At 39.8% G+C, this 25822-nt stretch overlaps 1 protein-coding gene across 1 annotated transcript in view; it reads left to right on the forward strand.

The window, feature by feature from the left end:
• The window catches only part of LOC126252006 (probable helicase with zinc finger domain), a 157804-nt gene that overhangs the window by 37118 nt on the left and 94864 nt on the right, over positions 1–25822 (forward strand). Inside the window, exons 5-7 of the mRNA XM_049952790.1 lie at positions 5357–5567; positions 20749–21052; positions 23624–23730. Coding sequence (XP_049808747.1) covers positions 5357–5567; positions 20749–21052; positions 23624–23730 — 622 coding nt within the window. The remainder of the gene's footprint in view (positions 1–5356; positions 5568–20748; positions 21053–23623; positions 23731–25822) is intronic.

Below are 25822 nucleotides of genomic sequence, written 5' to 3' on the forward strand. Positions count from 1 at the left end.
AGGCATCTGTATTCCTTTGTGCCTGCTTCATCTGCAATACTTTTTTTGTATTTTCTCATTTTGTCAATTATATTCAGTGTCTCTTGCATAGCCCAATGATTTCTCTGGGTCTTTTGTTCTTGCCAGTGCCCCATCAACATTACATTTTTATCTCACTTAATGAACTGTATGATTTCATTTATCTCATCATACATTTTTCTTCAATCTTTGTCATCCAAAGGCCTTATATACAACTGACACACAGAGCTTACTGCTTAGAATTTGTATTACTGTGGTGGATTTTTGGCTTTGTATTTATCTTTACTATGAAAATGTGTTCACTATGATGTTCATGGTACTACATACACATTTCTATTTTCTTATTCATCATTAGTCCCAATCCTGCATTTCTCTGATTTAGTGTTGATAACCCAGTACTCAACGACGAGAATTCCTACTCTACCTGCCACTGCACTTCATTAATTCGACTTACATCAACTTCAATCTATCCATTTCTCTTTTCAAATTCTCTAATTTACCTAACCAAGTATAAGATAGAACAGTTCCTAAGAGAAATGGTGTCCTGGTTAAGTGGTTACGGTGTTGGGCTGCCAAATGGGGGAGTTGTGTTCAAACCACCTTCGCACTCTCTCTCTCTCTACAACCCTGTCTCACTCGCTTCTCAGCCACTACTTCCCTTTTGTGCCCTTCGACTCTTACAGCTGTCATCTGGTTTCTGTATGAATTATAAATAGCCTTTTGTTCCCTGTATTTTAGCTCTGCCACCCTGAGAATTTGAAGGAGAGTGTTCCAGACAACTGTGTCAAAAGCTTTCTCTAAGTCTACAGGTGTTATAAACGTTGGTTTGCCTTTCCTTAACCTATCTTCTATGAGAAGTTGGAGGGTCAGTGCTGCCTTGTGTGTTCCTACATTTCTCTGGAATCCAAACTGATCTTCCCTGAGGTCGGCTTCTACGTTTTTCCATTCTTTTGTAAAGGATTCAAAATAGTATTTTTCAGCTGTGACTTATTAAACTCAACTCCGCTAATTTCAAGTTGCCGCCACTCATACCTCACCTGTCATTCAACAACATCTTTGCCTCTGCACTTCCGCCTCGACTGACATCTCTGCCCAAACTCTTCGTCTTTGAATATGTCTGCTTGTGTCTGTATATGTATTGATGGATATATGTGTGTGTGTGTGTGTGTGTGCGAGTGTATACCCGTTCTTTTTTCCCCCCTAAGGTAAGTCTTTCCGCTCCCGGGATTGGAATGACTCCTTACCCTCTCCCTTAAAACCCACATCCTTTCGTCTTTCCCTTTCCTCCCCTCTTTCCTGACGAAGCAACCTTTGGTTGCGAAAGCAGAATTTTGTGTGTATGTTTGTGTGTCTATCGACCTGCCAGCGCTTTCGTTTGGTAAGTCACATCCTCTTTGTTTTTAGATATATTTTTCCCACGTGGAATGTTTCTCTCTCTCTCTCTCTCTCTCTCTCTCTCTCTCTCTCTCTCTCTCTCTCTCTCTCTATATATATATATATATATATATATATATATATATATATATAAAATAGAGGGAAACATTCCACGTGGGAAAAATATATGTAAAAACAAAGATGATGTGACTTACCGAACGAAAGTGCTGGCAGGTCGATAGACACATAAACAAACACAAACACACACACAAAATTCAAGCTTTCGCAACAAACTGTTGCCTCATCAGGAAAGAGGGGAAGGAGAGGGAAAGACGAAAGGATGTGGGTTTTAAGGGAGAGGGTAAGGAGTCATTCCAATCCCGGGAGCGGAAAGACCTCTACCAGGTCGGGAGGGTAGTTGCGGGATGCGAAAGCTTTCGCATCCCGCAACTACCCTCCCGACCTGGTAGAGAAACAAATAACCAGAGCCACTTCCTCATCCTCTCAAACCCAGAACTTCCCACAGAGGAACCACAAAAGTGCCCCACTTGTGACAGGATACTTTCCGGGACTGGATCAGATTCTGAATGTGGCTCTCCAGCAGGGATACGACTTCCTCAAATCCTGCCCTGAAATGAGATCCATCCTTCATGAAATCCTCCCCACTCCACCAAGAGTGTCTTTCCGCCGTCCACCTAACCTTGGTAACCTCTTAGTTCATCCCTATGAAATCCCCAAACCACCTTCCCTACCCTCTGGCTCCTACCCTTGTAACCGCCCCCGGTGTAAAACCTGTCCCATGCACCCTCCCACCACCACCTACTCCAGTCCTGTAACCCTGAAGGTGTACACGATCAAAGGCAGAGCCACGTGTGAAAGCACCCACGTGATCTACCAACTGACCTGCCTACACTGTGACGCATTCTATGTGGGAATGACCAGCAACAAACTGTCCATTCACATGAATGGACACAGGCAGACAGTGTTTGTTGGTAATGAGGATCACCCTGTGGCTAAACATGCCTTGGTGCACGGCCAGCACATCTTGGCACAGTGTTACACCGTCCGGGTTATCTGGATACTTCCCACTAACACCAACCTATCCGAACTCCGGAGATGGGAACTTGCTCTTCAATATATCCTCTCTTCCCGTTATCCACCAGGCCTCAATCTCCGCTAATTTCAAGTTGCCGCCACTCACACCTCACCTGTCATTCAACAACATCTTTGCCTCTGCACTTCTGCCTCGACTGACATCTCTGCCCAAACCCTTTTCTTTAAATATGTCTGCTTGTGTCTGTATATGTGTGGATGGATATGTGTGTGTGTGCGAGTGTATACCCGTCCTTTTTTCCCCCTAAGGTAAGTCTTTCCGCTCCCGGGATTGGAATGACTCCTTACCCTCTCCCTTAAAACCCACATCCTTTCGTCTTTCTCTCTCCTTCCCTCTTTCCTGATGAGGCAACAGTTTGTTGCGAAAGCTTGAGTTTTGTGTGTATGTTTGTGTTTGTTTGTGTGTCTGTCGACCTGCCAGCACTTTCATTTGGTAAGTCACATCATCTATGTTTTTAGATACATATATATAATGATATGGTTATAATACAGGGAAACATTCCACATAGGAAAAATATATCTAAAAACAAAGATGATGTGACTTACCAAACGAAAGCGCTGGCACGTCGATAGACACACAAACAAACACAAACATACACACAAAATTCAAGCTTTCGCAACAAACTGTTGCCTCATCAGGAAAGAGGGAAGGAGAGGGAAAGACGAAAGGATGTGGGTTTTAAGGGAGAGGGTAAGGAGTCATTCCAATCCTGGGAGCGGAAAGACTTACCTTAGGGGGAAAAAAGGATGGGTATACACTCTCGCGCGCGCGCGCGCACCCACCCACCCACACACACACACACACATCCATCCACACATATACAGACACAAGCAGACATATTTAAAGACAAAACTGTCTTTAATTTTCCTGTAGGCAGTATGTATCTTACCCCTTGTAATACATGCTTCTACATCATAACATTTGCCCTCTAGCCGTTCCTGCTTAGCCAATTTGCACTCCCTGTCGATTTCATTTTTTAGACATTTGCATTCCCTTCACCCACTTCATTTATTGCATTTTTATATTTTCTCCTTTCATCGACTAAATTCAATATCTTTTGTGTTACCCGAGGATTTCTGCTCCCAAGGATTTCTACTAGAACTCGTCTTTTTACCTACTATTCCTTCACTATTTCACCTTTCAAAGCTACCCATTCTTGGTGAATAAAATTCTTCTGGGTTTGTGACTGCACTGTCAACTATAAAATTCTTCTTCTACCGTATTTCTTTCCTGTGTTCTTGTCAATCGTTCCCCAGTGCTCCCTCTGAAACCCTCTACAACCTCTGGTTCTTCCAATTTTTCCAGGTCCCATCTCCTTAAATTTCTGCCTTTTTGCAATTTCTTCAGTTTTAATCTGCAGTTCATAACTAATAAATTATGGTCCACATCTGCCCCAGGAAATGTCTTACAATTTAAAACCTGGTTCCAAAATCTATGTTTTGCTATAATATAATCAATCTTAATACCTTCTGGTGTCTCCAGGTGTCTTCCACATATACAGCCTTCTCTCATGAGTCTTAAAGCAAGTGTTAGCTATGATTAAATTATGCTCCATGCAAAATTCCACCAGGTGGCTTCCTCTTTCACACCTTTTGCCCAGTCCATTTTCACCTACTGCTTTTTCTTCTCTTCTTTTTCCTACTGTTGAATTCCAGTCCCTCTTGACTATTAAATTTTTAGCTCCCTTAACTGTCTAAATACTTTCTTTTATCTCAACATACATTTCCTCAATCTCCTCCTCATCTGTGGAGCTAGTTGTCATATAAACTAGGACTACCATGGTGGATGTGGGCTTCATGTCTATCTTGGCTGCAATACTGTGTTCACTGTGCTGTTCGTAATACCTTATCCGCATTCCTATCTTTTTACTCATTATTAAACATACTCCTGCATTACCCCTATTTGATTTTGTATTAATGACCCTGTATTCACCTGACCCAAAGTCCTGTTCCTCCTGGCACCGAACTTCACTAATTTCCACTGTACCTAGCTTTACTCTATCCATTTTCCTTTTTAAGTTTTCTAACCTACCTGCCCGATTAAGGAATCTGACATTCCACACTCCGATCTGTATAACGCCTGTTTTGTTTCTCCTGATAATGACATCCTCATGAGTAGTCCCCACCCAGAGATTGTAATGGGGGGCTATTTTACCTTTGGAATATTTTACGCAAGATGATGCCATCGTCATGTAACCATACGGTAGAGCTGCATGCTCTCAGCAAAAATTATGGCTGTAGTTTCCCCTTGCTTTCAGCCGTTCGCAGTACCGGCACAGCAGGGTGTTTTGGTTGATGTTAGAAGGCCACATCAGTCAATCATCCAGACTGTTGCCCCTGCAACTACTGAAAAGACTGCTGCACCTCTTCAGGGACCACGCATTTGTCTGGCCTTTCAACAGATACCCATCTGTTGTGGTTGCACCTATGGAACGGCTGTCTGTATTCTGTATTGCTGAGGCACGCAGGCCTCCTCACCAATGCCATGGTCCATGGTTGACAAAGGGGGGGGGGGGGTCATACTTATATTAAATATCTTCATTGTTTTGGTTCACATGTGTTGTAAGTCTCTTGTGTGGTTTTTTATGCATGTCCACACATTTTCATTGTGTATTGTTATCTTGCTTTTGCATTCTGCCATCTCTTGCTCTAATTGTTCCTTGGTATCTCCTGTTTCACATGATGTTGTTAAATGTAAATGATCTCATGCTGTTACATTTTATTTCTTTTAAATAAATTATAAATTTAAAGATTATTTCTTTTAAATAAAATTAGTCTTTTCTGCAGTAACAAATGCCTGTTGTATATTATTTATGAATTAATGATATTTTCTTTCATGATGACATTCTAGGTGGCTTTATACAATTTAACAGCAAAGCTTCACTTGGCAAGTTGCTATTTGCTTGCTCCTAGTGGTACATCTGCAAGTACAGCTAAGTATGCACGGCCTGGAGAATTATTTGCTGTTTTGAACCTTGGAAAAGATGTTTCTGAGGACACATCTGCTGGACGATTGATTCTGAATAACTGCACCACAGTATTGCTCTCTGTAACTGGATCAGGTAATATTTATAATAGTTTTTATGTGATTATATTATTTCAAAAGTCTTTCAGTGTTCACTGTTTGTGATAGATTGAACTAATGAGTTCAAGGATAAAATTTTTACTTGCTGCTGCAAGTTGATCAAGTACAGGCAGTCATAATGCTAACCTCAGTTAATGTCTCACTTGCAAAAGCATCAGCTGTACAGTAACAGTCCAGATGGGTTGTTCTGTGTGTGAAGTGATGAGGGAGACAGAGAGAATACCTTTTATTTTCTGTTTCCTTTATTAACAATAGTTTCTTTTTGTGGTTGGTGTTATATTTTATATACAAATTTTGAATTTTAGAAATAATTGTTTCAGTTGACAAGAGAAATAAATAGCAGCTCTAGATTCTTTCAGGCTTCTAGGTATCCCTCAAGATTTTTGAATGTGTACTGCTTTAGTCTGCATAGGCAATTCTTCTCAAGCCCTAACAGTACAGTGACTTTACTAGCTATGAAGCTACATTTTTTGTCGTTGAAGTACACCCATTCCTTCATACAGTGACGTAACACTGTAATGCATCTGTCTGCAGTTGTGGCAACTCTGGCTTACAGGTTTGAGCGGAGAACAAAGAAGCCATTCTTCCTTAGTTGCTGCTTCAATTATGTTTATCATGGAGATATGAACAAATACTATCTCTCTAGTTCAACTAAATTTTTGTTTTGGTTTCAACAAAACTTGTTTCACCTATTCATATTAGTTACCATCAGTAGTGTATAAAATAAAAGATAATTATTACATTGTACGTATTTCATTGGAGATGAATAGTGTTTCCCAGCAGCACACTGAAATTAAATAGTAAGACAATTTAAATGTGCTGTGTGCCAAAACAAAATATCTGTATGAAAAGATTTATTTTTAATTTTGTTGACGACTGTTGACGCCAATGTGAAGAGACAAAACATGTTTTGCCTAAAAACAAAATAAAACTTCAGTTTATAAAGACAGGTAATATTTGTTTTTATGTACATGATAAACACAAATGAAAGAAGGTACAGTGAAACCTCTATATAACGTTTTTCAAGGGACCATAAATTCTGAACACTGTATAGAGGAAAACACTATAAAGAGGAAGGCTTCCAAATAATAATTATAGGGCATTACTGAAGATCAGGATACCACTAATCAGCTTTGACAAATGGTGCCATAGATGACGTTTTAAATTTTCACAACATATGATATTCATTGCAAATGATCAATGTATCAACTGATGGGCGAAAGTAAATGGATCAGTTTGTACAGTAAAAAGTTATAACAGATTCTTAAGATTGACATCATTCTCCAAAGCTGACAGGTGGTAACCCATTCTTCAGTTGACCCAATTATAGAATATGAGCCAAATTTTGTTTATGATATACTGAACATATTACATAAAAACAAAGTAAATGGGACAGATTAAAAAAGAATTAGTTACAAAAAAATTCCTTCAATAATTAAATTATCAAATGGAACTTAAATTTGCACAAAACTCTAGGAATCTGAAAATAACATACCTATGATTTTTTAAAATATTCAAGGAGGCTTGCTTGTTTTCTGTTTCTCCTAGACTCCATGGCAATCATTTCTTGCTCCAAATGAACAAGTTGAACTACTGTTCTGTCCTCAAGTCTATGGGCCATCATGTACCTCCTGAATGTTTCAAAGGCTTCAGCTGCCTTAGTATATGAGGGCACAGGGTCATCTTCCTTGTCGCTGTCACTTTCACTACCACTATTACTCTCCAAGCTTCTCTCTGCAGTCAGCTCCTCAATACTTTGTACTCCTGTGGTTGCCACATTGTCATCCACTGCCACAAAGTCCTCAAAAGTGACAGAATCACTGCTTATTAATTGGTGAAACTCTTGCAAATCACTCGCAACTTCTTCCACAGGAGCTGCCATCTCATTCTCACAGAATCCCGCTTTTGTGAAACAGTTTTTAATAGTTTCAGCACTTACTTCCCTCCACGAGTACATAATTAAATTTATTGCCTGCAAAATGTTCAGTTTCAGTTGTGAGCTTTGCTGGCTTCCCGGTTTTCTTTGGTCCATCAAATTCAAGGCCTTTTTTACAAGGGCTGTCCTATATTTAACCTTAAGGGCGTGTATTATGCCCAAGTCCAAAGGTTGCAGACGGCTGGTGCAGTTGGGTGGCAGGAAAATTACGTTAACATTTCTCAGAGAGGGTACGTGTGGTGGATGTGCCGCACATCTATCCACAAACAGCAGCACTCCCCATTTTGGCATCAAATTCTCTTAGAAAACATAAAAATATTTCACTCGTCATCGATGCCTTGGCATTGTTTGTATATTTGCACGGAAACTTGGAAATGTTTTTGAACCACCTCTGGTTTTTTGGCTTCCCGATAACCAAAGGTTTCAGTTTTTCACTGCCATCAGCGTTTGTACACAACAAAGCGGTAAGACGTTCCTTGCTCTTCTTACCGCCATGGCAATTTTCCCCACGAAAAGTAAATGTCTTATCCGGCATTAAATTGAAAAACATGCCGGTTTTGTCAGCGTTATAAATGTCAAGCAGTTTGTAGCCCTGTATCAGATTAGGGAGAGTCTGTATCCACTGACCTACAGTTGGTTCGTCCACACTTTTACTTTTTCCACATTCCGATTTGTACACAACACCATGACGCTGTCGAAATTTATCAATCCATCCATTGGACGCCTTAAAATTGTCCATTCCTAACTGAAGTGAAATTTGAAGCGCCTTCTCCTTCAAAATAGTTCCATTTATAGGAATGTTTGCAGCATGTGCTTGCTGAAACCAAGTTAATAAAACTTTCTTCATTTCGTCGTAAGTCGATTGTTTCAAACGCATACGTTTCGAATTTCCACAATTCTCAAACCCTTCCATTATCGGCGATCTGTTTTTCATAATAGTGTTGAGTGTTGAAGGGGCCAGTCCCAATTGCTTCGCTAGCTCCATACGACTCACGCCAGGAGATGCCTCCACTTTTTTAATAATAGAAACCTTCTCATCCAGAGAAATATTCTTCTGCTTTTAACCCATGTCCACTGATGAAAGCTTTAAAAATATGTTATATCGAAGACACACACTTACTAGGCACACGAACTGTTTGCTGCTCAGCTCACACAACACGCTACTAAGTACTAATACAAAGCATCGACTGAAATGGTGCCAAAAAGATTGCAAGCAGAATGTGCGTCACATGTCACGTGACCGGGTTTTGCCGCTGACATATGAAATACGCTGAGTGCGGGCTTTCCGAGCCAGTGCAAACTGTGAAACCACATAACGGAAAACGATGCGTCTACATCCAGTCACTTAAACATTATAAAGAGTTAAATAATTGACCAGGGTTCCAAAAATATGAGCGTTACATGGAGGAAACATTGTTTATATGGGCTTTTAGTCGGGACCCAGAAAAACGGACGTAACATAGAGGAAAACATTATATGGAGAAATGTTACAAAGAGGTTTCACTGTATGTGTTAAATGGAAAGCGATAAGATGCGTGGGTTTAATGCGGCACTGGTTGCTATCTGGGGAAATAACAGATGAGAATGGAGAAAAGTGGTTGCCTCAGATTTGGAGGGAGGGAGAGCGAGAGGGGGGGGGGAGTAGGGGGCGGCATTTTGCAGCAAAGAGAATACAAGGTTTAGTCAGAGGAGTAATTGTGTGGGAAATGCTGGAAACTGGTTTTAAGAAAGGGGAATACATTGGAATGATCATTGTTCCCACATACATAGTTCAGAGAAGGTGGAGGGGGAGGGGAGGGAGGATGCAAATGCTATGATACTGAAGCAGATGTTAAAATCATTGGTATGATTGAGTGATGCAAGCACTTTTTAATGTAATTCTACTAAAATGTGATGCACATACTATGAATACATATCAGTGAAATTAGTCTGTATTTGAAAATATAATATAATCGCATAGATAAATCTACTCGCCACGTGGCGGCAGGAGAAAACATACATAATGGTTAAGGAACTGTGCAAGCTTTTGGAGCCAGTGGCTCCTTCTGGCAGAAAGGTTGGAGGGGAAGGAAGACATCATCATATTAAAATATTTGCAGATAAATCAAATGTAAGTTTATACGTACAGAACTCATAAGTGCGAGTCATAATCCCTTAGAAAGTCAATGATTATTTTGTAAACTTTTGCATCTCTGATATGAGGGCAGGAAATTGGTGTTTCAGTGTAATGTAGTCTCTAACACAACCTACATGCTTATTGTCATACATTAATAGAATACCAGTCTGATGTATAGTAGTACAACCAAGTTGGGGAGTTTCCAATAGATGTCCTTGTCATTGACATTAGATACTGTCTAAGAGACAGCCTGATCTTATGGAGACAGCAGGTTGCACATTTGCAAGTGCAACTAGGAAGTCCCTCGTCGCTTCACCCCCCCCCCCTTTCTACGAAAAGCCCCCCCCCCACTTTCTCTCTCTCTCTCTCTCTCTCTCTCTCCGTCTCTCTCCGTCTCTCTCTCTCTCTCTCTCTCTCTCTCTCTCTCTAATGAGATTGTCACCTTTCACAGTCCTCATTTTGCTACTGCTCCTGAGAACCAACCATCTCCCCCTCTCATTACGTTTCCAACCCTCCATGCTACCGACATCTCAAGTGTTGCATATGCCCTGGAGCAACCGGGAAATCCAGGAAAAACCCGGGAATTTTTTCATCCTGGAGAAAACTGGAAAAAATCAGGGAATTTTTGAGAATTTCGGGAATTTTTCAGTGTTTTAATATTAAGTTAAATTTTTGTAATTTTGGCTGTTAAGAACTGATACTCTAACAAGGAACATTGCTGTTTCCCACAAATGCAGAGCAATAATGCAGCAGTAATACATGAGTGAGAACAAAAAGAAAACTTAAGTTGCAAAGGAAATGCACCATTTACAACAACAAAATGCAGTGCCCACACAAGCGTTTGCCAACAGCAAAATGTGTTGAAGGCCTTAGGGCGAAGACTATGCAGTATGTCATAACAACGAACTGTTTCCAATGAGTGTGACGTCGCAATCGTTTGCATTAAGTTCATTCGAGCACGTGCCAGCTGGCTCATGCGCATTCACAGTTGAGTCACGCATGAGCTGTATCTTCTCCTGCTGCTGGCTACTTGATGTGTGGCTGTTAAGTGATTTTGCTGTTTCCTCTTCCTTTCAAACTCTCAGTCAAATGAAAAACAAAATGGATTTCTGTGGCCAGGAGTTACCAAGCGAATTAAAATGCATTCACATAATTATGGAAGGCTGGATTATGTTATTAGTTTCAGTTTTCTAATTTTATTTTATTTCCATGTTTTTGGCTGACAAGCATTAAGTGCCTTCCAGAACAATGAAGTTACTTTTGTCGGTTGGCTAAAGAAATTTGGCTTTTATTAATCTTTCTCTCTGTGGCAGTCAGATTATTTGGATCGACATCCACACTATTGGTTAGACTCAACTGTTCATTGAATTTGAAGTACACATTTTCATCTTCTGGCATGTATGGCATTATGCCATAATAAAGAAACTAACATGCGATAATACAATACTTGTACTCAAAAAAAAATCTACATCCTGAAAACCACACTGAGAAGCTTAATATCAGGTTGGGGCCTACTTTAATGTGAGTCAGGACATACAAATATGCACTTTAAGCTGAATTATGCATTTTAGCATGGTTTACGAAATTCCAATACTCTTGGAGTAACCTCTGATGTCCTGTTTCTTTTATAATGTAATGTAAGTTAATGCTTCATATGTACCAACATGTGGGCTTCCTACATCTCCTAGCTGTGCACGCGCAATAACTACTATTTTCTGACACTCTTCTGGCAGCTGCTGAAACAAACCTATTTCTAACAGTTTGCAGAAAAATGTCATGAATGGTGGTTTGAAAAGCGTTACTTACAAAATAAATTTCCATTTACACAAGATGAATTATGTTACGTGTGAGAATGCTGGATGAATTTCTTAAATCACAGAGCATTTGACTTTCATTTAAAACACTTTAAGGACCAACCACTTAGAAGAATTTTGAGCCCAGAAGACCAATCAATTATTCATTATTTAAAATTTTACTGGCACATTTGTTTGACGTATCTTAATGGGTAACACACACAAAAATTACCAATATTATATCAATATTATATGTGAAAGCATAGCTTTTCTTGTTGCTACGCAGTGTATATTAATTTAAACTACTAACTTTTCCATTTGTGTGTTGCCATTGGCTCACCACATTGCATGTCCTAAGCTCTGAATATCTGCTGTCATCCGCTGGCAAGATCTCATGACATGAGCTATGATTGGTCTACAACAGCAGATTGCAGTCTCGATTTCAATGCTTTAGAAACTAACATGCTGTGTTTGATGGAATTCAAATTTATACTTTTGTGATATGAAAATATGCAGCATACAAGTTGCTCTACACCAAAGGTCTTTCCAAAACATATTCCACCCCCCATTTTTCTTCCTGGTGTTCATTTTCTAAAGTGCTGGTAAGTTCTACGCCGGTGTATATAAACTTAACCATTCAAAGGAGTGATATGTTTTACATTCCTGAGGGAAAGTATCCTGTCAGTTAAGTGGAAAAAGTGTATTTTCACTGGGGAAAAAGTGTATTTTTAAGCGGAAAATCTGGTAATTTTTTTTCTGTGTTTGCGCATACACCTTGATTTCATATCCGCCTAGTTGCAATACTATTTCCTCTCCTTCACTACTATCACATTGAGCAACCAACGAGTATTAGACAGTGTCAGTACTGGTGTTCGAGTGTCTTATGTTTGTATTTGGGACAAGGTATATGAGGTCTGTTCAAAAAATTCCACAACTTTGTCCACACAATTTTTCTACACTTATCTTTTATTTATTGTGCATGGTTTCCTATGAAATACTCACCTTCACAATTGATACACCGCTCCCAATGCAGTTTCTACTTCTGGACGCAGTCTTGGTACTCCTCTTGCTCGATCGCGCGAAGCACCGCCTGCGAACATTTTTTTTAAAATCTTGTCTATTGTCCTTTCAACGGGGTTTTCAACTTTGGAAATAATAATAATAATAATAATAATAAAAAGTCTGCAGGGGCAAGACCTGGAGAGTCCGGAGGACGAGGCAGCACTGTGATTTCATTTTTTGTGCAATGGTCATGTAGCAACAGGGATGAACTTGCGGGTGCATTATTGTCATGCAAGAGCCTCGCATTGTCTCATCACATTTCAGTTCCCTTCCTTCTCACAGGCATCGCAACATGTCCCTGTGGCACGAATTCATGATGAGCTAATTCTTCAGTGTTAAAGAAAACCATTAGCATGTCTTTGACATTTGACCTGACCGTATGAGTTTGTTTTGCTCTTGGAGAACCTTTCCCGACCCATTGTGAAGATTGAACCTTGGTGTCAATGTCATAACCATATACCCAAGTCTCATCACCAGTTATGATTCTTTTAAGAAATATCTGGTCCTCGTTTGCGCAGTCCAGAAGCTCTTCACAGATTGCAAGGTGAAGGTCTTTCTGGTCTTGACTCATGAGCTATGGGATGAACTTGGTGGCAACATGAAACTGTGTTATGATTTCATGACGTGATCCAACTGAAATGTTACATTCTTCTGTAATTTCTCGGACAGTCAGTCCTTGATTGGCACACACAATTTCATTGATGTTCCTGACATGACCATCATCAATTCGTAACATTGAGTATGACTTAACCACTGATCACTGTAGGCTTCCTGCATCATTTAGTGTGTCTCTGTAAAGATGTTTGTGAGTTTCATGCAAAATTTAATACAGACTCATTGCTCCTCTATCTCTGTGATCTCATAATTCTCAAACTGTGCCACACAGCGTTCTATTCAATACAGTACTGAACAATAACTGATGGACAAACAACAATGAAACTTCAGGCAGTAACACATTAAACACAGGCATATGCAGGGATGCCAACTGCATTTCGCTCAGACACACCATTGGCATGAAATTATTAATGTTCCTGAGTTTTTTGAACAGAAAAAAGTGGTAGCTTGTAAGTCAGTCCTATTTTTGTCTTGGTGTGGAGTGCCAAAATGGAATTTGTGATATAAATTACATCATTTTTAAATATGAATGTAAAATATTTTAATAGTAGCAACCAACCACTTAACCTGAAAAATATTCTCTCTCCATATAAGTCGTCCTTACAGTTGGACATTTTTGTCATAATTCATGTAGAATTATAGAGTAAGGTGATATAGTGGTTATGGCTTGGGACTAGTATTTGAGAGAAATAGGGTTCAGTCCTCTTTGCAGTTACCCTAAGTAAATGCAAGGATAATTCCATAGAAAAGGCAGCAGTTTTTCCTGTACCGTTTTTGCCCAATCATGGTTTCATCTCAGTCTCCAGGTATCCCACCATTGACAGGTAGGGAAAGGAAAAAATTGTTTTATTTACGACCAAATTCGGTAATATTTTTTGGCAAATTTTGTTGTTTTTGGTCAGATTTGTTGTTATTCTTGCCAGGTTCATCACTATTTTTGCCAGTTTTGTTGCTATTTTTTTGCAAATGTGTTGCTATTTTTGCAAAATCCAGTGTCTCTTGACAAATTTGATATTTTTTTTTGCAAAATTTGTTGCCATTTTTCTTGTCAAATTCAGCATAATTCTCCCCCCCCCCCCCCCCCCAAGCTGTTTTTTCCCAATTTAAGTATTATGTTTTGCCACATTTGGTGTTCCTTTTCTGCCCCCCCCCCCTTTTTTTTTTAGCAAAATTTTCGTCGTCATGTCAAGTTTCATTCGGCAGAATTGAGCTGTCATTTTACATAATACATAAACCTTGACCTAGAGGAGATTAGAAGTTGAAATGCAATTTTAACAGTTAAGTTATGAATATTAGTGAACTGCGATCCTCAGATTCATACTGTAACGTTTTTACCGTATTTACTCGAACGTAAGCTGCACTTTTTTTCCGGTTTATGTAATCCAAAAAACCGCCTGCGGCTTAGAATCGAGTGCAAAGTAAGCGGAAGTTCTGAAAAATGTTGGTAGGTGCCGGTACAACTAACTTCTGCCGTCGAATATATGTAATGCTACACAGGCATGCTTTGCAAGAACAAAATCTCTGCGTCAGTAAATAAAAAAAATGTGGACGACGAGCTTTTTTTTTTTCTCCGCCCCGATTTTCGACCACTGCATTTTCATACATTATCCAATGAAGTAAATACAAATGCCGTATTGTTCATCTTCGAATGTAGCAGCATTTCAAAGTACTACGAAAATCTGACTGGCAAGACTGTTTGGGATGTTTGTCAATATGGCCAACTCTACGTTCCGAATTTTTTCCTACCTGTGAGAAGAGATGGTTGCTAATAGGAACTTTTATGAATTGTGAATCACATGCGGTATTCTCTTCACCATAAGAATAATACAAATATAAACATTTTGCCATGTATTCTTTCGTGTTTGCTGCTATCTCGTTTAAATCCTGTCTGCCTAATAAACTATGAAACTAGAGTGAGACAACAGCAAACGCGGAAGAATATACATATTATGTCATGTTGATATTTGTATTATTCTTATGCCTAATAGTGATACAGTTAGAAATGAAGCACGGCAATTGACTAGATTTTTAAATCTAAGATGACTCTAATTTCTGTGCAGAATGTATTGTACTAAAGAGGCGTCTGCAAAGATTTTCAAACGGAGAAAAATTTTCGCTAAACTCTCATTCAGAACATCTTCTATCATACGCAGTCTATTGTTTGGTTCTTGTTGATCATTATGAAAGAAAGCAGCAGTGTAAGTAACAACAAACAGCAGTCTCTTGCCATTGCCTCGCTAATGAGACGATTCCTCTCTCTCTTTTTAATTGTAAGCGGCGGTAGCGTGCACAAAAGCAAGCCATGCCGCGAGCGACGACAGGCCGTAAACACTCATTATCAGAATGCGACAAACAATGCATGACACAGTACAGTAATGCATTTTCAGCTTAGAGTGACGGAAACACCTATAACAAAGAGAACGGCACTTATCAGATCAAAGAAAAATAAGCAATCCGTTCAGACCAGACGAAGCACGTGAAAAAGGAAGATTACCCGTATAAATACGGACGGAGCGCCTGACGCTTAGCAATTGCTACCTGGTAGAGCTTAACTGCTAAGCTTACGACTCGAACCAAACTACACTCCTGGAAATTGAAATAAGAACACCGTGAATTCATTGTCCCAGGAAGGGGAAACTTTATTGACACATTCCTGGGGTCAGATACATCACATGATCACACTGACAGAACCACAGGCACATAGACACAGGCAACAGAGCATGCACAATGTCGGCACTAGTACAGTGTATATCCACCTTTCGCAGCAATGCAGGCTGCTATTCTCCCATGGAGACGATCGTAGAGATGCTGGATGTAGTCCTGTGGAACGGCTTGCCATGCCATTTCCACCTGGCGCCTCAATTGGACCAGCGTTCGTGCTGGACGTGCAGACCGCGTGAGATGACGCTTCATCCAGTCCCAAACATGCTCAATGGGGGACAGATCCGGAGATCTTGCTGGCCAGGGTAGTTGACTTACACCTTCTAGAGCACGTTGGGTGGCACGGGATACATGCGGACGTGCATTGTCCTGTTGGAACAGCAAGTTCCCTTGCCAGTCTAGGAATGGTAGAACGATGGGTTCGATGACGGTTTGGATGTACCGTGCACTATTCAGTGTCCCCTCGACGATCACCAGTGGTGTACGGCCAGTGTAGGAGATCGCTCCCCACACCATGATGCCGGGTGTTGGCCCTGTGTGCCTCGGTCGTATGCAGTCCTGATTGTGGCGCTCACCTGCATGGCGCCAAACACGCATACGACCATCATTGGCACCAAGGCAGAAGCGACTCTCAACGCTGAAGACGACACGTCTCCATTCGTCCCTCCATTCACGCCTGTCGCGACACCACTGGAGGCGGGCTGCACGATGTTGGGGCGTGAGCGGAAGACGGCCTAACGGTGTGCGGGACCGTAGCCCAGCTTCATGGAGACGGTTGCGAATGGTCCTCGCCGATACCCCAGGAGCAACAGTGTCCCTAATTTGCTGGGAAGTGGCGGTGCGGTCCCCTATGGCACTGCGTAGGATCCTACGGTCTTGGCGTGCATCCGTGTGTCGCTGCGGTCCGGTCCCAGGTCGACGGGCACGTGCACCTTCCGCCGACCACTGGCGACAACATCGATGTACTGTGGAGACCTCATGCCCCACGTGTTGAGCAATTCGGCGGTACATCCACCCGGCCTCCCGCATGCCCACTATACGCCCTCGCTCAAAGTCCGTCAGCTGCACATACGGTTCACGTCCACGCTGTCGCGACATGCTACCAGTGTTAAAGACTGCGATGGAGCTCCGTATGCCACGGCAAACTGGCTGACACTGACGGCGGCAGTGCACAAATGCTGCGCAGCTAGTGCCATTCGACGGCCAACACCGCGGTTCCTGGTGTGTCCGCTGTGCCGTGCGTGTGATCATTGCTTGTACAGCCCTCTCGCAGTGTCCGGAGCAAGTATGGTGGGTCTGACACACCGGTGTCAATGTGTTCTTTTTTCCATTTCCAGGAGTGTATAATACTGTAGCTGTAGCGTCATTCATTCGACCTAAATTGTTTATCATATTACAATGGACCAACTTTGTTTCGATTTGGAGGTGCGGCCTAAAACTTTTCTCTCCCCTTGAATTTCGAGTCTCTAATTTCAGGTGCGGCTTAGATTCGGGAAATTTTTTTTTCCTTTATTTCGAGTCTCATTTTTCAGGTGCGGCTTAGATTCGAGTGTGGCTTAGATTCGAGTAAATACGGTATATGGGGGAAATAAAAATTTCATGATATATTGTAAAAATCGCTGATTTTGCGTTATTTCCCTAAAGCTGCTAATTTCATAATATTTTTCAGGTTGTTGTTTTCACAAACTTTTCCTGTCTGTATCGATAGGACGTAAAATATCAGACTTCCATTTCTTTAGGAAGCATGTCATTAAATATAACGGAGCCCACCATCACACCAATGTAGTAGAGCCACTATAATTGTAAAATATTAAATGTCAAGTCCGTAAGTCCTTGCAATTGATCAATACAGCCCCTTACTATTTCAGAGCAAGTTTAAGGTAGTTTGTTTCTTGTTGCATACATCACATGTACAGCAGATTGGTATGATCTGGAATATGTCAATACGTTAAACAGTTTGTGTAACATATACATGTCTCAGATGTAGGACTATTTATGTGTGTTATTTGGAAAAAAAATGTTTGGAATATTTATCATTATTAAATTTGAAACTTCTGGAGCACTACACTCCAGCCCGGTCGGTCCTCGGGTGCCTCCAGTGCAATCCCAGGTGCTCTTGGCCTGCTACCCAACTAGGTACAGGGGATCTTCCCTGGGGGTAAAAAGTTCCTGTGGTGATGGGCTTACCTCCCTCCTCCTCCTCCTCCTCCTCCTCCTCTTCCTCCTCCTCCTAGTATAGCAGCAAATGAAAGGCTGCAGTATACCTGCAGTCAGGCCAAAAGCCCTTTCTCAAACTGAGAACCACAGATTTTACCTTTTTATTTAAGTTTGGAGTTGTCTTGCCTCATACTGAGTCTGATAATTTCAATTTATTGATATTATCTGTAAAAATGCCACAGTAAAGATCTGAAACTTACCTGTTGAACCAGAAGGCACTGAACACCAATGTTACACTGGAAATGTATTGTGGGGCCTGTTGGTCTTCTGTTGACATTCTTGCTTTAGAGACCCAATTTTTAAACACAGGCTGCTTGACTATACATAGTAACAGTAGAAATTTTGGTATATTAAGTTAGGTTATATGTTTCAATGCTATTGCTTCATTCTATGTATGGAAAAAAAAAAAAAACATTTGTTTGAGTTACTCCCGTGTTGTTGAAGCTACTAAAAAGCTCGTTAATTTCATATTTAAAAGAGAAAATTTATGCATACCTACAGAAGTGTGCTTATTTCTAATTCAAACTAAAGTCTGAACTAAACTTTCATTTTGGTCTAGCTTCTGGTATCTGATGAAAATGACCCAATCATATATTTTCAGAATTTGGCAACATATCAACGTATTTCAACTTCTGTCTGTCTCTGATAATTAACAGTAATATCTATTCACATACTCATTGCAACTAAATAATTATATTTTGGATGGTAATATTCCACATATTGCAAGGGTAATCATAAATTTTTAATCATAAATTTTTAATCATCCCCACGAAAAAATAGTTATATAATTAGCTTCTTTTTTAACTTTGCAGGTACATTTCTGCAGTCCTGGTATACAATAAAATCCCAGCACCACAGTACTGTAACATACTGCTCGAGTAGCAAAAACAATATGGTGCAGCCCATCTCCATCTCGTCATTGGGCTCCACCGTTTTGTTTTGGTTACTTTAGCAGTATGCTACGGTACTGTGGCGTGGGATTTCATTGTGTAAAAGAATGTGCAGATACTGTATGTATGAGGCATGATCAGAAAGTATGAGGAACCTTTTAATTTCTTGGGCTTTATCCATATGATCTTAAAAAAAATTAACTTGTTGGTACACATGTTCCTTATGTATGTTTGCATTTTGAGTTGTTTTAGGTATTTAGTTTATTGTTGACAGTCGATAAGGTTACACATTTTTAAGTGCTTGGCAAATTTTTACTTTTGAACAAGATGGATCAATGAATTTTCTGTAAATTTTGCTTGAAAAATTGAATAAAGCACACCATCACATTCAAAATGTTGACTGTGGCTTTTGCTGACTCTACTATGAGTAAGACAAGAAGTTACGAGTGGTATAAATGTTTCAAAGAGGGTTGAGAAGGCGTAGAAGATAACCACCACCATGGACAGCTCAGCACAACAATTACTGGTGACAATGCAAAAGGAGTAAAGACGATGCTTCTGGAAAATTGCTGAATCACCATCATGGGGGTTACTGATAATCTTGGCACATCCTTTGGCTCAGGCCCAGCAATATTTTTCGGATGTTTTGGACGTGAAACGTATAGCACCAAAGTTTGTTAAAACCATTGAATTTTGACTAAAAATGACATCACTTAGACATCGCTCAGGAATTGCTGAATGAATTCAACAATGTTCCTGAACTTATAAAGAAGGTTATAACAGGTGACAAAACATGGATATATGAGTATGATGCCTAAACCAAGGCCCAATTGGCCCAATGGAAACTGCCTGAAGAGTGAAGACTGAAAACAATTCCACAAGTTTGATCACATGTCACGGTTCTTCTCACTGGGCTTCCCCCGCTGCTCCCCCCCCCCCCCCCCCCCCCCAATTTACTATGGCATAGTGCATAATGAGTTCCTGTCGTTTGGTTGTACTGTCAATAAGGAATGCTGCCTGGAAGTTATCTGTCATTTGTGTGAAGCTATCCGAAAAAAAAGAAAACAGAATTGTGGCAAAACCACTCATGGAAATTGCATCATAGTAATGATCCTACTCAAATCTCAATGCTTGTTTGTAATTTCTCGACAAAAAGCAGAACTGTTATGTTGCCTAGCCACTATATTGCCCCTGCCCCTGCGACTTCTTTCTGTTGCCATGCTGAAGAGAACCATGATAGGATGTCGTTTTGTCACCATTGACGAGATAAAATAGAATTGCTGATGGAGCTGAATACTGTAATGAAAAGTTAATTCCAGAAGTGCATCCAGGTTTGGAAAGAGCACTGCACAAGTGTATTCTATCCGAGGGGGGTTACTTTGAGGGTACAAAGTTAATGATGTTCCCATTACTTTCTGATCACACCTTGTATCTACCAATAATCAATTTATTACACAACTTCATTTTTCGAGGTCATAGTTATGGCTTTATGTCTACCTCTTTTACTGCAGTGTGCATCATGTTGAATCTCGGTGACTGATGAAAGCTGTGTACCAAACTTGGATTTAAATCCAGACATCTGCATGGTGTAATCGATATTCCTTCATCTGACCTACTTGAGTATACCTCACAAAATGATGCATTGCTTTACTCTCATTCTGTTAACATTTGTTTTGTAGTAAGCCAATGACTGCTTATAAGCAGTGACTACAAAACATTCAATAAGGGCTCTATATCATATCGAACAAAATAGCTACATAATGAAGGAAACTATAACTGTCAGATTCTTTACATATGTTGATAGTTTCCATACTTTATGCCGTCACCAATTATCAAAAATTGTAGTAATATAAGTTTTATGTTTACAGATAAAAACAAAGGTCAGTCTGCAATGGCAGAAGACAGAGACCGAGCAGCTGTGAACAAACTCAGAGTGGTGTATGAGGCACTTGTTGAAGATAAGGGAAAAAATATCATTTATTTGCGTTTGTCGGCTGACACTGTTGGATCTCTTCAGTTGAGATCAGATACTGATCTGAGAGCTGATGTGCAATTTCAACTGAATCGTATACCGTACTGTGAGTGGCATTATGCTGTTGATAAAATGTCAGACTTCCGGATTATCTTCCCAGATACTTACCTGGAGCCAAGCATACCATGGACACCTCAGAGGTTAACAAATATTTTACTTACATTCTATTTTTGGTTTTGCATAAAAGTGATTAAAATGCTGAATTTAAGTCCAGATTATGTTGTTATAAATTTACTGTGTATGATTATTGCTTACGTGTGCATCTGTTGTTATCCTTTTACTGCCAAATAACTATCTAATTGTGACACAAAATTAACATAGGAAGTGTTGCTCATGATTTGAAAATGATTGTCATGCTGCCGGCCACCCCCCACCCCGCCTCCCCATTCCGACCCCACCCTACTCTTCTGAGTTACAGCAGAGGTTTCAGTACATTAACGAAAGATTCAAAGGCAATGGCTATTTGGTATCTTTTCCACTCTTGATATGATGTAGTGGTGTAATTTTGCAATAACATGGAAAGTAATAAGAATGTTTTTTTTTATACTTGGGATCTGATTTTGAAAAAGGAAGAAAAATCATGTTGATGGCAACTTGTTCTTTTATTCTTTTAGTGACAAGTGCACATGTAGATACTATGAAGTGAGAAACATTATTTCAAATAGTGAAATATTTAGAAAATGAGAGATTTTGCTGTCGGAAGCCTTCGCATATCCAGTGTATGGGACATAATTTCCCAGGCTATATGATTAAGTTTTCAGATCTTCATTTCTGTACCTTAGAATATTCAGTGCCTAAAATTGCAACATAGTCTTGGAATTAGTTACTTTCACTGACTATAATTTACAAAAGATGACACAGTCATTATTACTGGTTACGTCATAACCCAACGTGTGTTGTGACCAACCTACATTTAGAAGCGCACACTCAGACATTCAGGATTGGCGTACTAGTCTGCTTCATTTATTGCTTTTTCATGTGTTAGCAAGGAACATGCGGAAGAACATAGATGCTTATTTAGAAAAACATAGTTGAGATTTACTAGATTCTCCAATCACTTACCAGAATAAATGGCTGTCCTGGCCTGTAACTTAGTTGAGAACTGAACAATGGAAAATCCAGGATGGAATGTAACAGTACTATGAAAATGATAGTTGCTACACACCATATAGAGGAGATGCTGAGTCACAGTTGTGCACAGCAAAAAGACTGTCAGAGAGTGAGTTTTCAGCCAACAAAGTCTTTGTTGAAATTAGACAACACACACACACACACACACACACACACACACACACACACACACACGTGTGTGTGTGCGCAACTCACACACATGACTGATACATGACAGAGACTGTGGTCGTGTGTGTGTGTGTGTGTGTGTGTGTGTGTGTGTGTGTGTGTGTTTATTTTTGACAAATGCCTTGTTGGCCGGAAGCTCCCTCTCTGACAGTTATTTTGTTGTGCCAATCTGCAACTAAGCATCTCCACTACATTGTGAGTAGCACCTATCCTTTTCATAATATTATTAGTTGAAAATTGGGCACAGTAGTGCATGCCACTGCAGACCACAAACCATTGAAGTGCCAGATTCTATTTTTCTAACTAATCTTTAGATTCAAGTACTAGTCACAGTGTACATGACAGACACACAGGTACAGGTAGACAAATGCATGTTGGAACCCTGTATAGAGGTACATCCAGATAGGCTTTGCAAGTCCTTCTTAGTGCACGAAGTTAACTGAGACTGACAGCTTACTTACAGTCTTTGCTCTAGGCTCATCCACCCAAGGGCACCCTTGCTCACTGAAACTCATGAACTGAGCCTTGTTTGGCATTTGAGGACCTCAAATTCGCAATTGGTGCAGCTGAAATCAGCGATGTCTCAGTGCTTGTGACTTTTTTTGAACTGACGAAAGCATCTTGCACTGTTTTCCTCTACCTTAGTCACAAGACTTATAGCTAATATTCATACTTGGTAGATTTTGTTTTCTTTCTCTGGCAGCCTTTCGTTTTTTGGTCATTACAGTTATTTTATTGAGCATTTAATGCAATAATCAAAACTAACAAAGCCTTTTAAAATAACATTGATAAGTATGTCTCAGTGTGAGTTGATTTAAAGTTTTAATTGTTCCCTTTTAAAAATTCTCACTCATATTCCCCACCCCCACAACCAACCCTCTCTCCTGGAAGTTTTAGATTTCATTAACCTGTACTTCATATAATGGTACAGCCCAAGAGATTACCTAAAAACAAAATATTTGATTTTTTGTGACATAATTAAGAAGTTTTAAACGATGTTGCAGCCCTAAATTTTTACAAAAGAAAATTTTATTTGTATACCATCAAAAACATTGAAATGAGAAAAATGTTTTTTTTCTGCCCGGAAGAGGGGCAAAATAAAGATCATGTGGTTATAGCATGTGGATATAACATTACTCATAAATAAAAATGTATTAAATGTGATATGAATAGTTCAATTTGTTGTGCTGTTCATTGAAGAAATGTGTAAAATGCTATCCTTGCCTTCAGTACAGGTGGGCCCCCATTTTGCAGTCTCAGTGACTCCTTTCCCTAACTTCCTGATTCTATCCCACTTTCCTCTGTCAGGGAGGAATTAACAGTTGCAAAAACTGGGATAATGGGATAAAGTCATCACTTTTATGCTTATGTATGCCTCATATTTGAGAGTGTAATTTTTTTCCGTTCCTTAGGCAGTGGAGCGATATTCTTGACCCAAAACTGAACTTGAAGCAAAAGGAAGCTATTGTTGCCATCACAACACCAGTCACCTACGCACTGCCACCAATTCTCATCATAGGTAAGTAAATGTGTGACATTTTACAAATGCATTCATTCTTGACAAGGTTTTATAGTCTGATGAAAGACAATAGGTAAAAATAGTTACTAGCTGTTTAGTTTTGGTGCAGATAACGATTTTCATTGCTGAACTTGAGTTGTAATAAATCAGTTAATATAATGTTATGAGAGAAATATGTTCACATATGTTCTAATATTCCGTATTATCTCTCAAAAAATGTCTCCCAGTAGTGATAGCTGTAGAAATTGACAAGAAGATATAAAGTTCATCATGAACCATGTGAAATGCGCAACCATGTGGTATACAAAAATGTGAAAATGTGTAATCTTCACCTTTTGATTTGTGTTTGATAACCCCGCTTAAGGCCCATATTAAAAGTGGGTCTTAAGACTTTCCAGTCAGTCACTTTGGCTGCCTTTCGCTGCTTTGGACACACATACACGTCCTCTACACCGTTTCCCAAATGGGGTGTATGTGTGTATGTTGGCCGCTTGGGTTTTCCTGCAGTGATATGGCATCTGTGTGCATCCTTAGTTGCTGACCTCTCACTGCTGTGGATGATTTTTTTCCATATCTCAGTGAAGAAAAGAGTTCAGAGTATTTAGCATGCAACATATATGCCTCATTGCATCCTATCTGTAGCGATGACTTAAAAACTTTAGAACAGGCTCTCACTTTTGATTAAGGAAGGACTAGGCCAAAGTTTGCACATATAATAAATTTTATTATTGTGTAGTTCCTCAGCACATGTTCACATTCCTTGGTACTCAAAAAACTATACTGTACAATTTACATTCATTACACTCTTTATTTTTTAGCAAACAAATTTTGAAATAAATGTGATCACTCTCAAATTCTCTTTAAACCATTTCAGTAACACCAAAAATTTAAGCAAAGGCTTTCAAAGTGAACTCAGAAAGAAACTCGCCTCACAACCAGGCTAAAGTTTACCTTTCCCTTAAATAAAATACACTAAAAAAACTCAACATTAAAAAGACACAAGCATAATTGCATTTAAAAAAAAGTATTTACCCAATTAATAAAATTATTGAACGTTCAACATTATCTTAGCAAACCTTGAACAAAGCAAAATTTCTGCAAGCTTAATTACCACACATAAGCTACTCAGACAATTATAGCTCAATAAGAGTGCTAAATTGCAAGAAGAAAATATAATTTAGAATTTTACAGTCCTGCTCTGCACACACGCCCTTCTTGCTCTCTGAACGGACCCACACGACCTGCGTACTTCTCCGGGCCAAGGTACATAAACATTGAAACCAGAACAAGAAAGCCTTCTAGAACACACAGAAATCTGCTATTAGAAACATTTCTACCCACGGCCTTATACATACGTTGCAATCTTTAACATGCAAATAAGACACAATAAAATAGTGGCCATACAATTAAGAAAATAACCCCACAACTTAATTACGAGTAAAAAACCTTAACATTTACACATCTCTCTTTAACTAATGAAAAGAACATTCACTGATAAACACATATGAAAACCAAATGCCTCTTTCACAATCAATTAGCGTGTCCCGGCTTAGTTGAATATTAATTAATGACAAGTAATGAGCAGCACCAGTATCATAATCTGAATCTGAACTGAGAACGTTTTTATATGACGAATGAGCCTGCGTAATGTTTGTGATAACCACAGTTGTCGTTGGAATGATGCTCACTAGAAAGATTATCGGTAAGACTTGAAACTCCAGCAGATGGAAACGGAGCCTCATAACCAACGCCTGAGGGCCGGAGAGCAGATCAACATCCGGTGTTAACACCAAGGCAGTCCAGCTGTCACTTGCCTCTCTCGCACACTGTGCTCCAGGCACAGCGCACGACAGTTGCGCCTCCTGGTCACTTAGTTCCGTCCGCCTCACTGCTTGCCTCGGACATCCGCTATATACCCAGCCAGCGCAAGACAAAATCGGTACTGGCTAGCCTACTTAGTCTTTGAACCAGAGGAGATAGATTCTATTACCTCGTTGTGAACACATCACTATCATTTGTAGAAAACCTCATTTTGATATCTTGAATTGTTTGAGATGTAATGTTTGATAACTGTTCAATTTGTGATGTGTAA

This window comes from Schistocerca nitens, chromosome 4 (assembly GCF_023898315.1).
Source record: "Schistocerca nitens isolate TAMUIC-IGC-003100 chromosome 4, iqSchNite1.1, whole genome shotgun sequence".
Taxonomy (NCBI): Eukaryota; Metazoa; Arthropoda; class Insecta; order Orthoptera; family Acrididae; genus Schistocerca; species Schistocerca nitens.